General features: G+C 34.4%; 1 protein-coding gene across 3 annotated transcripts in view; it reads right to left on the reverse strand.

The window, feature by feature from the left end:
* Nucleotides 1–54: 54 nt before the first annotated feature.
* Nucleotides 55–16,341, reverse strand: part of LOC135166065 (alpha-crystallin B chain) — a 28,734-nt gene continuing 12,447 nt past the window's right edge. For all 3 annotated transcript variants that reach the window (XM_064128023.1, XM_064128036.1, XM_064128032.1), the window contains one exon: nucleotides 55–1,783. In XM_064128023.1, coding sequence (XP_063984093.1) covers nucleotides 1,589–1,783 — 195 coding nt within the window. In that variant the 3' untranslated portion in view covers nucleotides 55–1,588. The remainder of the gene's footprint in view (nucleotides 1,784–16,341) is intronic.

Genomic DNA, 16,341 nt, shown 5'->3' on the forward strand with positions numbered 1-16,341 from the left:
TATAGAAGCGCGTCTGTTGACCAACGTGATAAGATTAGAAAAATAACTCGGATATTACTTTTAAATTTTATCTCTTTATTTAATTTCTTCTCACCTCTGCCAATAATTTTTAAACACTTTCCAGTGAAAATATTTCAATATTCATAAATAATATTAATATTATAATGCTTAAATATACTAGGCATTGTATTTTTTTTAGTCATTTGACCGTATATTCTAGTCTAAACGCGAATATAAGTTACGAATCTAATTTTGCATATCATTTTTTCACTGTTACTTTCAATTAAGCTTTAGACCGTTGAATTCTATTTCAATTTCTAGTCTGTGTTATACGAAATGACAAATTCCTGACTGAAATTTGTGATGGAAGTTCTTCTAATTTTAACGAATCTGTACACCAGGGATAGCCATGTTTATTATTATTGATAGCTCCGAAATTTGCCATTATTGTGATCACTAATTTATTTTAGCCATTCAAATTCCAATGGCTTTTATTAACTAATAATGAACATATTGACCATTACTTGATGAATCGAAAATCCCCTTTCCAAAATTATAATTATTTGTTTGATGATATTTTTACAATTTTATATTATCAAATATTTATATTTTTGAACTATATAATTTTATGTGTATAAACATTTATCAAAGTAAATTGCAAATCCCTTTAGTACTGAAGAATTGTAAAATTGCTGGCCATCCCTGATACAAATTTCGATATTTTTGATCGAGTTACACATTTGGGTGGAATTGTCTGTGAAAATAGTAAGACGTTATCAAATTGTAGAAAAACTCCTTACTATCTAGATGATTTACCATAAATGGTCAGTTCCCCTTTAAAAAAATCATTTCTTTGTAACGTTCTGCAAAAGCCTGACAATTGCAAGACTTTTCTAAAATCCAAAAATCTTCCATCAGAAATTTCAATGAAACAATTTGAGAAACGAAGCGATAAAACGGCTCAAAACAACTCAGCTGTTATGTGTTTTCGACAAAATATCTCCAAATATAATGGACGTAACGAAATTCTCATAAAAAACTTTTTTGTGGAACGGATTGTCTGTTAGAAAAGAGATTATGACATCAATTTTGCTTTATCTTCTACATAAGATATCCATTGAACACTGGCAAATTGTTAAAATCACCATGCACTGTTTTACCACTACGTTATTTATTTCCGTAGCGTTAATTTTATAAATATTAAAACTTTGGAAAAGCAGTCGTTTTGTGTATTGAAAAGTATAAAGTATTTATTCTGCTTTGATTGATAAATTCATGCACCTTATCGAGTCCAACGAACTCTGAACGAATTTTGAACATTTGGAATTGCAGTATCATTTCAATTCACACCATCAACATCATCTTTTATAAATTTTCATTTATTAAATATTTTAAGGCGCAATAGCAAACATCGATTAACAACAGCTGAGGCTCTTGTTGGCAAAGAATACATTTGTCAAAAAATTTTGGAGATAAAAGAGGAAAATTAATACCGAAAGTTGGATTTTGGGAAAAATAAGACTGGAAACATAATTAAACGGGAGTCATTCAATAGAACAATGTGAGTAATCCAGTTTTTCATTGCTGTTTATTGCTGGGCAATTGGGATGAGTTTTTCACCACATCCAAGAGCCGGAAGTGGAGCTTCGACAGTCAGCACACCATCTTTGCTGAGCGATGATTTAATTGTCTCGGGATTAGTGCCTTTTGGCAACAGGAATTCACGATTATACTCCCGATATACAGATTTGCTCTCTGTTTTTTCTTCATGTTTAGCGTGGACCTGAAAAACACAAAAAAACATTCATTGAAATACATGAAAAACAATTCTATAAATATCATGTAGTGACGTGGATGAAGGTGGTCAGTTCACAAGAGTACTTTATTTACTATAATTCAACCAAAATTTCTTTCTCAGAAAATAATAGTTTTTCTTGATCTCAATATAAAATAAAAAAACTCCCAAGGGAAACTAGAAAACTTGATATGTGAAGGTTGATACGAGAATGTATGTAATTGCTCCTTATTTTTAAAGTTGTTGTATCGAGAGTGACCGCATCAAAATTTTTTCGGTTGAGCCCAAAGATCCCGCTCAACTGAGCGCTTGACTTGCACCACAAATTTTTGGCAAAGTACAGTCCAACGCGCTTCACACACACATGAGTAGACTGTGTATGAATACGTGAGCACACAGCTAATACTGAATAGTGTCCATTGTGGCAACCATGCATAGTATCTCTCTCTCTCTCTCTCTCTCTCTCTCTCTCTCTCTCTAGCATAGTCTCTCTCTTTTTTCTGTGATCTTTATGTTAACCTGAGACACGTAGCACTTGAGGTGGTTGAGTTGTTTGACAATGATTACAAAAATGTCAAGTAGATTGAGACACAGAGGATGATTTATTAAGGCAAGTAAATTAAATAAACGCAAGAGTTTTTTTCTCATATGACACCTGCAAAGAAAGAAAAAAACTGGAAGAGTTTGATCCGAATAGAAATGTTATTGAAGGAGAGAAAAAAACAGAATGTTTGCCCTGGAAGGAGAATTATGGACTTGTCAGTACTCGGTGAACATCTACAGTTCTGCAATATAAAATTGCTTCATCAAAATCCGTCGAGTGATTGATTGACAAAAAATAAAAATCATTGAACTTTCGTGTTAAGTGTATTTATCAGAAATGCGATGGTAAATCCAAATTAGTCTAGGGAACTTTTTGAAGCTGATAATCAGGGTTATACACGAAAATACTTTCATCGAAATTGGTCAGGAATTTAAGTGACTAAATAATAACCTCAAGAACAAGGAGTGAGTCAATACTAAGTGACCTTGGACATGTGATTTTTATTAAAGGTTCAAACATTTTATCGTTTCCTGTCGTAAGTTGAGGTCATTGTCACAGTGTATGGTTCATGTCCTGGATTTCAGGCCCAACACTTGCACTCCTTGCACACAAATAACGTTTTACATAAAAAGTTGATTATCCCAGGGAACATTAGCCTGATTGATTTAAAATTATGCCTCAACCTTGACCGCGTCCATGATTTTTTTTGGATTAATGTCATATTTTCAGTGATGGACGTGTTGTCCCCCTGAAAATCTCTCCAGATGGAATTTTTCGTTACAAAACCGTCCCTGGAATGTATTTCCCCGGTGATCGTATTATATTTTTCGATTATTTGCCGTTCAACTGTAATCGATGTCTAATTCCCCCAAATAATAGATATGTTGGTTATTTTAATGGAACTTTTATGTACCGATCGACAGCTATTTACCAAAACATTAACACACATCGACAAAGGTTCGTCTCCGTTTATCAAAGCATAGTATATATAGAGAAAAGAGTCATGATGGAGAGTTATATGAATATTTAAGTCTAGTAACTATACAATGCCGGCGATTTAGTCAACATTAGTATGATGTAGTAATGATTCCTACATGCTGTAGTGTAACAAAGAAAAATTATTCAATATTTTTTCGAACTTAGGAGCACGAGGAGGACTTACTCAAGCCTTCATCATTCATTCGTTATTTTCTCATGCAATTAGGAAAATAGAAAATAAAATGTGAGGATCTGGAAGAATGAAATTCATCGTGTGGCCCACATTCGATGATTTATCATCTCTTGATTATGATTTTTTTTTCAAGATATTTACAGAATTTGAAAGGTCGAAGGGAAGTGGGGAAATTTTAAGTTGAGTCGAAGACACGTGAAAATCGAAGCATGACGGAAGGAGACGAGGGCTTAATACCACTCAGTGCCGTCGAGCCCAAAACAAGGTCTTCACAGAACGAATAAACAGAGTGAGAGGACAAGGGCAGATTCGGGCCTTAACCTACGAACTGGGCACTCCTTCTATCATCTTCGAATGTCATCCATTTTTTCGTGGACTCCTGTCGCGTGATTTCAAGGCTGGTCTTATACTTGTTGCTTATTCAACGTGTTCAATACCATTTCTCTAAATAACGTAAACATGTGAGCTGTTTATAAGCTAAACAGCCCAACACATGGACCAACGCAATAGACAAAAGGGCCTTATCTTTGGAAAAGGCCCTTCACCCTGGACGAACCGAGAGGTAGGGACACACTTGAACGATCTTTCGAGTAAACCACATCGGATCAATAACCTAGCTTGAATTATATCGAATCCTTGAGTAGAATATAAATGTTAAAAACTGAAATAATTATGTACAATAATACTGCTGGCAAAATAGATTAGGTCCACATAAGGAATTTTTGCAGATGCAAAGAACTCGGATACTGCGTCAGACATACCAACATTTCCTAGAAATATTACTTCCTTCCGTTCGTTGTATTTTAATGATATTATTGGAAATGGGATAATTATAAATGATTTATACGTGTAAATCCCGTTTAATTCTTTTATTTTATACGCTGGAAAGGCACAACTGCTCTGCTTCGTTTCCTTAAAGGAACTAACTAAAAGACTAAAGCGATACAACATACACAACACTCCCAAACTTCCTAGAATTTTCTCTTGTAAAAATATTTTCCAATGTCAAGTGGAAACACCTGAATAAAAGAAATACTAATCGTACAAAGGCCTATTCAATCCATTTGTAAATTAATTTTTGATAAACATTCGAAATGTAAACTCTAATAAATATAACTATTGAATAAGTTGTATTATTTCTTACTCGTGAAAGGCACGTTACAATTGGAGATTATGTGGAAGCAGCGAGATACTCTTCAGATGAATTAGGTGTTACTCGTGTTATGTGAATTTTAAGACTGAACTGGATGAGGTCATTAGAGGATGTCTTCTAGGAGAACTTTTTGGAAAAGAGAGGAGTGGGAGTTATTGCAATACTAGAGGGTTAAAAGCTCAAAGGTTCAGGGAACATTTAGCGAATTTTACTTAAGAAGCTAATTTACAATATTTAGCTCTTTCTGGTGATTATAAATGTTTATGATGGATTAGAACTACATGCTACGTAAAATGTATTTACTTATTAGTTCAATTGCGAGAATAAGAGAATATTTTCTAGAACAATCGATAGTGAATAATTTGTAAATTTAGTTCTTACATAGTTAAAGAATATGTATTCAAATGCAATGGGTATACAACACGTGTTATACAATTCTACATTATTTTCGGACCGAATTAGAGGACATCGAAATCCGACGAAGACCCTGCTTCCATGCAGAAGCAAAAATCAATAAAAGTGTAGGACGTATTTTATAGCGTGACCAGCGTGTTAAAAAAAATCAAAATTATTCATTTAAAATACTTCAAAGAGAATCAGAATTAAAGAGAACAATATTTCCGCTGCAACCCAGCCGAGAATCAGACCCAGATCTCCCAGCATTGCAAATTCAAGAGAAACACCGCCCAACCACCTTTAGGCGATCAATAATTGTATTTGTATAAATTGGAATGATAATTATCACTTTTAGAAAATCAATAAGAGGAAGAAATAATAAATGTTCATTTCACACTATTGACGATCAATCGTAATGCCACTCATGTAGTGTTACTCGATATGGGCTTTTCGGGGCACTAATTTGGTATCAGCATTATCAGCGAATTTTAACGGTATTTAAAATTAAGAAATATTCCTAGAAAACGGATATGTCAGTGAAGTCGATGTATCCTATTGTCTTCATGCTAGTCTTTATAGAAATAGAAGAATAAAAATATTTTTGCTGGAACGTGAAAGAACAGTTGAACATTTTCATGTTATACCGTTGCCTGGTGGAAAGTCTTTTTACCGATTCGTAGAGACGATACGCCTGTCCATCACATATGACTCCAATTAGCCCGTCAATATCACTCTCCTCTCTTTAAACGCCTCCTAAAAATACCGGTTCTTCCCACCAACCACTGGAACCTATTATTACATCACCGATCGTCGAATCCCTTGAGGAAAAAAACGAAAAATACCAGAAGAGCCCATCAAGCAGTGTTTGTCCTCGTATGTGCTACTGTGACTCATCGGTCTGTTGGTCCCCGTTTCACGAGAATAAATGCGCGTACTCCTACTCATTCGTAATTTGGAGCAGGTCAGTGAGCACTCACATTGGCTAACATGGTAAGTCTACCAAACGTAACGATGAAACATTTTCGATAAATAAAACGGGAGAGAAAATATCCATGCGTCATCGCTATCGACCCAAGTTACTTCAAGCATTCTTTCCGAGCCCCAAACACAGAAAATTTGAATTTTTATTTCTTTCAGTACTATTCGCGGAGATAAAGGAGAAAATAATTACCACATAGAAAAAACTAACCGTAAAATGGGAAATTTCAAACGTCTTTTTCAACACATAGTTTAAGTTTTTGAAAACGTAAATTATGAGGTTAAAAACGTTATTTACGATTTCAAAAAACGTAAATTACCACTGTGAAAATGTAAATTATGAGATCCGACCTCGAGGTCATTTACGGGATCTCAGTCACGCAAATTCCTTGATTGATGGAATTGTAAATATAATCGAAAAAAAAAATTTTTTTGTCACTAGCAAATATTCACGCTTCCGATGATTCTGAACTATCAGGGTCCAACATTCAAAGACATTTTTTTCAAAAATGTTTCAAGGCAATTTTGAAAATAAAAAAGAGGCTTGTTAAGCGAAGAAAAAATCTGCAAGTGGCAAATTGCTCCAAATTTTTGCAATTGCAAAACGTTAATAGATAATTCGAGAGTAGTGAAAATAATAAAGGAAAAATATGAAAAAGTGAAATTAAGAAAAATTAAAAACCGGAAAACTTGGAAAATTGGAAAAACGACCAAAAAAAAATTACGGAAAATCATGAAAATCAATGGAATAATGTGGTAATCATTAAAGTTACAAAAGTGACAAATCAAAAGCGGCGAATAATCGAAAAGATAAAAAAACATAATTAATCATTTTTCAAAATGTGAAAATTAGGACAAGTTGGACGGAAAGGAATAATAGTTTAAAAATCACGCAAATTACCTTTTAAGCCTCGTATTTTACCACTAGTTTTTTATGTGTAATTATTGGATCGAAGAGCCCTTTCAAATGGGGGAGAGTTAAAGTGACATCGACTAATCAATATCTCTATACCAATGAAACCATTTGATTAACTCATGTTTGATTTTGACGTTACAAAACTTAACCAATGTGACTAAAATAACCCCTAGATGTGGTTCAAACCAATACTAATTAAGTGACTAAATTATTACTCTCCTTAGATAGACGTCAATGCCCATGAAAATGCACGGAAACACATAAAAAACACATGATAATTGTTGACAACATTGTTTGTTAAGTCTTTTAATGAAATGAAGAATTCTCTTTTGTGACGAGCCTCGACTGAGGTCAATTACTAAATCTGTTTCAGACTGATGAATATTTTAAAAACTGTTAAGACTCCCTTTTGCCCCCTCCCCTGCATTACAAATATTTTATGAAAATATTTATTCATAATTCAGTACGTTCTACATCTTTTTCAGGCCAAATTACAAGACGGTTAAAATTAACGATTAGAAAGCTTTCAGTTGAACGCAAAAAAAACGTTAATGTTCACTCGGATGATCTCGAGTTATTGAGGACTGAAATTAATTGGTTTCATCACTCACTCACTCACTCACATCACCGTTTCGACTCCCCTTGCGTGAGTCCTCTCTTCAGGCAACAGGAAGAAAAAAATATCAAAGAAAGAAAGCGAATGAGATCATAAAACGTGGAGAACATTCACAGGAAATGTGGTGGCAGGGGTGGATTTGGCGGTGGGAATCGGGGTTGGTTTTATCCTGCGATAATAAGACACCAGAATATTGCGATAGCAAATGTACTATCGCTCCCTTTCCTTCATCGATCAAAGTGAAGGTCAACAAATACATTATATTGTATAAATTTCTCCTTATCTCGGTGATTCCTCGTCATTTCGTCAGAGTGATTATTTGGCTTTAGTACACTGCTGCTAATCATTATTGCTATTAATGAATTCAGTGGTATGATTATATGCACGTGTATGAGGTAATCGTCATCGCTGTATTTAGCGAGACATACCAGTGACCCTGACCACAGAAGTGCCTCTCGGCTACTTGTCATTTTGACATTCATCAACCAGTCTCCCTTTCTGATGACCAGTCGTCAGCGTTTAACGGATTGCTAAGGCCACTTCCGGGATTACAATTAGAGTGATGACTGATATTTTTAAGGTGATTTGAATACTATGAGAGCACCACAAATGAGCTCATTTATATAAAAAGCATAGTCCAAAAATGAGTACCAAACAATATGTAAACCGAGAAATGTCGCTTTCAATAATTGACCAGTTTTTGATGAATAGTTTGAAATCTAGCGTAGATAGCGAATTTTTTATTATAACTTTTTTCGTCGAGCACATTTAATATTACAATAAGTGTAATCACAAAAATTTCGCTAATCTCCTTAGGTTCAGAGATATTGCTGAAAGATGCAACTGAGAAATAAGTTAATTTATCTCGTTTTCATCACTTTACTTCTGATTACTCTTCGAAATTTCAACGAATATAATTATTGGATTTTATGTAGGATTGCGATTACGATGTTTGAATATTTAACCTGCGGTAAAGCCTTCCGTTTATCCTGGAGTTTCATTGGGGTTTACATTGTTGCTTTATTTAATCAGGGCGACACCGGAAGATGAATGCAAATTTGGTAATTCGATGACTTATTTCAGTGGTGAAATGATAAACCGATTCAAGTCCATTTAGATTTTATTAAATTAATTTATCCTGTCGCTGCTGATTCTATCACCGGCATCATCTGACATATGAATTAATTGGAGGGTTAAATTCATTTTAAGGGGACAGAAATTTATGTTTTAAAAATCACTACAGAAGTGAAATTTTTTTTCACGTATTGACGATTAATCATGATGGTCTAAAAACGAGTAATTAGTAAAAATAAATTTTTTTAACTGAACAACGCAAAATGGACTGTGTGAGACTTAAACTTAAAAAAAATCGTAATTATTTCTAGACACAGATTTTCTAAATACTTGGAAAACAACTCTGTAACTTAAAAATAGAATCCCCTGAATCATTTTGAATAGTTTAAGATTAAAAAAAAATTCTAGCGCGGGTGACCAAAAAATTTCATTTAAAATGGCAAAAATGAAAAATAATTTTGTAAAAGATTTTTCGACAAATATCTTTAGATATTTTCTGTGTAAATGAGTGCATAATGGAACATAGGAAAACAAAATTACGAAATATTTCTTCTAGAATGCAGTAAATGTAGAGTCTATTGGCATTTCAAAGATTTTGACATTGTAGTGACAACGAAACATCTTAATCCCAGGAAGAAAATGATAAATTCGACATCAAGTTTTTGTTTAACATACTACACTATAATGTATACTCTCTTTGTTTTCATTTTACTGGATTCATCATACTGAACAAGTACTCAAGCTTAGGAGAAAATTATTTTAGCGCTGGGTCAACCAATTTGTAATAAATATTTAAAAATGTCTACTTTATTACTTCGATGGGGAATCGGCGAGGGTGAGATCGTAAATTGATTCAGGGTTAGGAGGCAATAGTTACCCCGTGATGATGCAAGGGTAATTAGAAAAAAATATTCAGGTGCGGGATTATTAATGCCGCACCCTCAAGCATCGATCAGCACTATGAATCCACGCTAATTGCATTACATAATGGATTAATTAGACGACAGGCCGGTTCATCATGAGTGATGTCTATGGTTCGATCGGATTGTAAATCGATTATTTTCCATTTGGTAAATATAATCTTTGGTTATGCCTTGTTCTGTCCCACGAATCCAGTTTTTATTTTTCTGGGAAAATCAATGAAAAGGAAATTACTAATTCACAAGAAAATTATGTCATGGGTGTTGCGTGTGTTGTGCCATGTACATTAGTGGGTCTCATCGATTATCCAAGGCGGATGGGTTGGTAATAAGAGCAATGGGGTAGCGGTAGAACTAGGGAAACACGAAATGACGAGGCCTTTTGCGATGCGGACGTCCAAGAAGTCACGCCGATGAGAAATTAAGGTTATTGCATCGAAAGCGCCAGTTGCAAAATAGTTAAGGTTGAGTGTGGGGATCTCGCTGAACTGACTGCTTCATTTAGACCGCAAACTTTTGCCAAAGTACAGTCCAACGTGCCTCACGCACACATGAGTATACATAGCCTGTGCATCAATACGTGCGCATAGATAGTCTCTCTCTTGCTAGGATAGGTTCCTTCCTTTTTCTCTGGGGCGTACATCCTAACTGGGGAGACCTCGCACTTCAAGTGATTAAGTTGTTTCAAAATAATTAAAAAAGAAAATGTCAAGTAGATTGAGACGTGGGAACCATTTCTTAAGGCAAGTGGCTTAAATAAGCGGAGGAGTTTTTAAAATAATATGACATGTGCAAAAGAAAGAAAACAACACAGAATGTTGTCCTGGAAGGAGTTCTGTGGACTTGTCAGTACTTGGTGGACATCTACAGAGCACTAACTGTAATGAAATACTTTTATTAAAAAATGTGGAGAGTGAAAAATTCAGTCTCAGCAGAATCATGCTGTTGGGCGTTAGGAGTCTGCATTTAATTGCTTAGTTATGAGGTGGTTCATCGATTCCTTTTTTTTTTCTATAAACAAGTTGGGCAATATATATGTTTTTTCATCAAAATTTGTTGAGTGGCTAATTACGCAAAAAATAAAAATCGTGAAATGATCTTTACCGACGTGTTAAAAAAATATCAGGCCTATCTATGAAAAAAATTTCATCGAAAATTTAAGTCACGATACAACAAACTTACTAGGCAGGAATCATAGGAAGGTGTAGAGCTATTTACTTCCCCGCCCCCCTTTATGATAGGTAATTCAAGTTGCCAAGACTATGATCATGCCAATATCGTCTTACAGATCTGTAGTCTGTTATTGCGAGAAATCTGTCTTGTAAGCCCACAAAATTAAAATTGTTACGAAATTACTTTCGTTCTAATAAACAATTCAAAACAGCCAATCAATCATTATGAGGAAAAAGTTTCAACTGATGAGAACAAATAAAAAATTGATGGTAAGCATTTTCTTACACAAACATAAAAAAAAATTAAAAATGGAAGTCTTTCTCTTTCTTTCATTTTGTTTGGTTAAAGGGCTGGAACCCGAAGATTGCATTATTTGCCCTGTCGTTATGTGATATTTTAAGTATAAAATATTTGTTCCATATGGTAGGTCTTTACATTATCCGCTATATCTCTTCGATATATTTGTGGTCAGCAGCAACTGAACATTTTTCCATAGTCCATAGTTCCAAGAAAATGAATTCCTTCAACTTATTAACCTATTAACGTATAACCATTAAAAGAGCTTTACCCTTTTATAAATTGAAACATTATCAAAAACAACACAAAATTTTTAGAAAGCTCGATCAAATTCGGAATGATAAATTTGTCCTCACTTCAAGTACTGTTTCGGTTTCTCAAAAAAAAAAGTTAAAAAACCAGCACGTAACACATTGTGTTATGGAAAAATAAACAAGTCCGTTGTAGTCGAAGATTTAAATCTGAATTTTTGATCTTTGGACGTAAAAAAATCAAGGAATTTTCTGACGCTTCTCCATTACCACTACTCTTTTTATTCCAAGGCTTTACACATCTAAAGTAGCCGTTGAAATATTCCTACTTTTTTTGCATCCACGCATTTGTCACCTGACCAAACAACTCTCTTTATAGCGCTGTTGTGTTTTTCACTTTTGAACAAACGTCTGAAGTCACCGTATTGTAGTTTAAAATGTTCCTTAAAGATGAAATATTGACCAGCAAAGTTGAAATAATCAGTTTTCACTATATATCAGAATAATAATATTGAAATCAAGTCAAGCTCAATCGAAGGCTCAGATGTTGGGCTACACAAATATAAAAACATTTGACGTAAGAAAAAATAGTAGGTATATTCGGATATCTTCTTTGAGGAATATAATGCACTAACATTTTCCATGGCCATAGTTGTTAACTGAATAGCGAAAATGAAATAAATCTTTTTCACTGACGTCAAATCGAAAAATAAAAATCCCATTATAATGTGCAAGCAATGCAAATTGTGGTCATGACCATAAGTCTTCTCGCCCTTGACAGAATCGCAACACTACATTCTGACCCTGAGGTGGACATGATTCCTTTCAGGTCTGTTTCACCGACCCGAATAGGAGACAGGCCTTGACCACGATTCCACCGTCCCCCGTTTCACTCAGCAGTCTTTTATGGTAGCATATAGATCGATTAAAAGCCCAAGAGAGATAATGAAGAATAATGCAAAAATAAATCTTGGATGACCTCTGAGCCTTTTCCACTCGACATGTAGCAAATAGAATAATCTGATCTCCAGAGTAGCATGAGACCGGGGTTAGAAAGGACGAACCATTCAAGACTCTATCAATGCCTCAAGGATACACCACTTGAGTGCATCGACCCGGATCATTTCACCTTTTGCATAACGGTGTAACAATTTTTTCCCTTCTCCCTTCGTGACCAGAGATACCATTAACCATTTCCTAAACATCTTACTAGACAGTTCAAGTTGCAGATACAACGAAAAACAAAAAGCTCGTGTGAACTGGCACACGAAATACTTCCCACATTTTTCATTAAGGTTGTTCTATGGTTGTATGCTTAAATTTTCGTCGAATTTCGGTGATTTTTTTCTCATAGATAGCCCTGATTATTATCTTCAAAAAGTTCCCTAGACTAATTTTGATTTACTGCCTCAGTTCTAATTTTTTTAACACGTCGGTAAAAGTCATTTTACGATTTTTATGGTTTGGGTAATTAACCACTTGACGAATTTTGATGAGAAAAATATATACTGCGTAACTAGTGTGAACTAATTTATAGAAAAAAAGGGAATGGATTAGCCATCTCGCACCTGAGCAATAGCTTGACAAAGTTCTTTCTAAAGTGGGGGGGACAAGTAAATTAATATTCTTTCATTTTATTTTCTTCCTTTTGCACGAGTCATACTAGAAAACAACTCCGCTTATTTAATTCACTTATTTTAATAAATCGATCCCTATGTTGTAATCTACTAGAGATTTTTCTAATTATTTTAAAACAACTCAACTCCTTCAAGTGCAAAATCTTCCAGGTTAGGATTACGTCATAGACGAAAAGAAAGAGCCTATGCTAGAGAGAGAGAGAGAGAGAGAGACGACGCATGGGTGCCAGAATCGACACCGTTCAACGCTCGTCGTCTGCGTACGTATTGATGCGCCGTCTGCTCATGTGTGCGTGAGGTGAGTTGTGCTGTACTTTGGCAAAAGTTTATAGTCTCATTCAAGCGTTCAATTTAACGGAAACCTTGCACTCCGCCTGAAACATTTTGCCACTGTCGCTCTCGGTACAACAACCTTAAATGAACAGAGGTGGAGCGATGGCAGTCCATTGGTTTCCCGAACACCGGATTTTTAGGGCTTGAAAAAATTATACCGTCAAAATTGCAATTAATAACTCTTGAAAGTTTTCGTATCGTTAGCTAATGCCACTCAATTAATATCGTAGTTTCAATGCTCATCATCAATGCACATTTCGAATTGATATTTCCTCAAATGAATGATAAAACCTTTGTCTTTTAGTACATAAGAAATCTAGTGCCGGAGTCGTTGGCCCCGTTTCACGCATGAAGTACTCAATAAATTGTGTTTATATTGCAACGTAAGCGCTTCTGATAATTTTTTAAATATCCTGGAAAAATGTAAATATTCTAAAGTGTTTGAAAAACTTTTCGAGTGTTTTACAAAACTTGGGAGTTTTGAAGTAATTTTTGGATCTTCGTGTAAATTATAAAAAGTCAAGAGCTGTAAATTTTGGAACATTTCAAGAAAATTTAGAGTCTCTAGAAAATTTTAAATAATTTGAAAAAAATAAAAAATCTGTTTAGAAATTGTACTGCATGAGTCGCTAGAGAGAGGGGGAGGGGGGGATGAAATGCGAAATCTTTTGATGCTCTCCATATAAGTCATCAATCAAAAAAAGGCTCTCTAGAAATTTTTTTTAACGAGTTTCTGAATCTTTCAAGCCCATTTTTAGAAGGAAATAATGAACACGCGCGACAAAAAACTTGATTACAAATTATACCAATGAGGTAACACGTTAAGAATTCTTTTGAGCTGAACAATAATATAATTTTCAGTCAAAAAACTTTGAAAAATAGTTTAGGGTTTTCAAGGAGTACCTTAATTACTAAAGTATCATTAAGGTACTTTTTAGTTTTTTAAGAGTGCCTTAATTCCTCAAAAATCTGAAATTCCAATTCGCTTCAAGAACGTTTAATGTGGCAATTTCCAACCAACGCAAGCCGGTTCGCAATGTAGACACAGTTGCTATCTGAACCTCTCAAAAGAAATAATAAAATTAAGTTGACGTAATCATATTCAGTTCAAAACTTTCCTCCACAATTACGATTGTACTTTTTGATCGATGTAGGTATTCCATACGAATGTAAATATCTTCACGGCATCTTATGTGGTCATTATTAACAGTAGAACATGTTCTTTGTACTAAAATGATTTGTTTACTGTACCTCGAAAACATTTAAATTCGATCCATGTAAAAAGGCCGAGAGCAGTGGAAAACGGCCAGTGCCCGTTAATGGGACATTAATGGTAATGAAAGTTGTAAAGTTAATGACGAAATAGGTATTGCAATATAGTAGAGTTGAATGGGCGGATTGGATAACATTAAATGTTGGAAAACCCACGGATTTTCACAATGACAGGAATTACACCAATTGGATGGAGACGGGCGTTAGCTGAAACGCACACAGTGGGCGATTATTTTTAGGTGATACTATTTTCGTTGGCCGGTAACTAAGCGCAGGCACTCGCCGGATTCTATGCATCCCCTCCTGCCATGGTAATTTTTCGTTCCCCAAAATTGCATTTCAATTTTCCAGAGACACTAAAAATACGATTAATTTCAATCCATTTTTTAATGATAAATACCAACTGTTTTTTTTAAGGGAAAATGAAATTCTCAGACAGAAGTTTGGAATCCTCTTGAATAAACAATCTTGAAACTTCCAAAAATAGCACCAGGCATTTCAAGAATTTATATTGCCACTGGTTTCACTGGCTGAGGTTCAAAAAGTTCATTAATTTTGAGAAACCATTTCAATTTTTGTGAATATTGTTTTATTCCCAGGGCGGTATGTTCGCTCATCGGGGTGGAAATTATTGTTATATAAGAAAATGGAGCACATACGTCTGTCGCCAGGGGGAATTGTGTAATGGACCATTGAGGTCGAGGAAATTGCGAATTTTGCGTTAAGTTGTGCACATTTTCGCAGGAGGTTACTTAGAAGATCTGTAAGTCTATTGTATTGGCCACCCGGGAGGTGAATTGATCTCTTTGGGGGGAACAACAACAATCTTCAGATTATTTCACTCTGATTAAAATTATTTGATTAAATATTCATAATATATTATGCAAAATAAAAATTCCTACAATGTTTGCCAAATATTCCCGTTTTTCTGTTTTTTCGTTAAAATTTTTGTCATCCTAAATTGTGCAAAAATTAAAACATAAACTTGCAATTTCCGTAGAAAATAGGAATTCCTTTTAATTCTATGAAAAATTACCGAAGTTCCTAGATATTACGAGAAGATCATAAGGAACTGTTAAAAATTCCCTCCAGAATTCTAGCTAAATTGCCATTTGCATTCTTCAATAAAATGGAACTGGCGATAAAATGAACAAAGAGCAAAATTCAGATTTTTTTTCACTTAATGTCAGCTTAAAAATTCGGGATTAAATCAGTGACATCGGTTTATTCTTGAATTTTTGTTCTCTTCTCGTGTTATCTAATGGCAACGTCAGAATTTTTATACTGACCCTTTTTGTAGAGAACTTGAAGAACTATAAACCCAAGAGAAAATTGACTCATATATTTGAAGTAGATACCTCATTTTTTACGATCGCTGCAAACCGTATCAGAATTTTGAATGAAAAATGGAAAATTCGAACTATTTCGCAAATTTTGTATAAATGGAGAAACATCTTTTCATTGATCTTGTAATCGAAACCATCAACGCAAAGATTTAGGAAAGAAATATTGGAAAAGGTCAATTTCTTATTGAAATATTGATTATTGGAAGATTAGGTTTGTCTACATGATCCAATAGCTTGAAAATTATTTGTGATTAAGTATTACAATTGCAAAAGACCATCGCGGTCTAAATTTCACAATAATATCACAATTTCCATGAACGTCAGGCAATCTATAAGGATTGTCAGAAAAAAATCAAAAGATTTGGAGATGTTTATGTGAATATGTATTTTGATTGATTACGATGCAAAACATCAAGACTGTTAGAAGATCAATTCATATTTCGCGGTTGACAGATACACAGGGTCTCTA

This window comes from Diachasmimorpha longicaudata, chromosome 1 (assembly GCF_034640455.1).
Source record: "Diachasmimorpha longicaudata isolate KC_UGA_2023 chromosome 1, iyDiaLong2, whole genome shotgun sequence".
Classification (NCBI taxonomy): domain Eukaryota; kingdom Metazoa; phylum Arthropoda; class Insecta; order Hymenoptera; family Braconidae; genus Diachasmimorpha; species Diachasmimorpha longicaudata.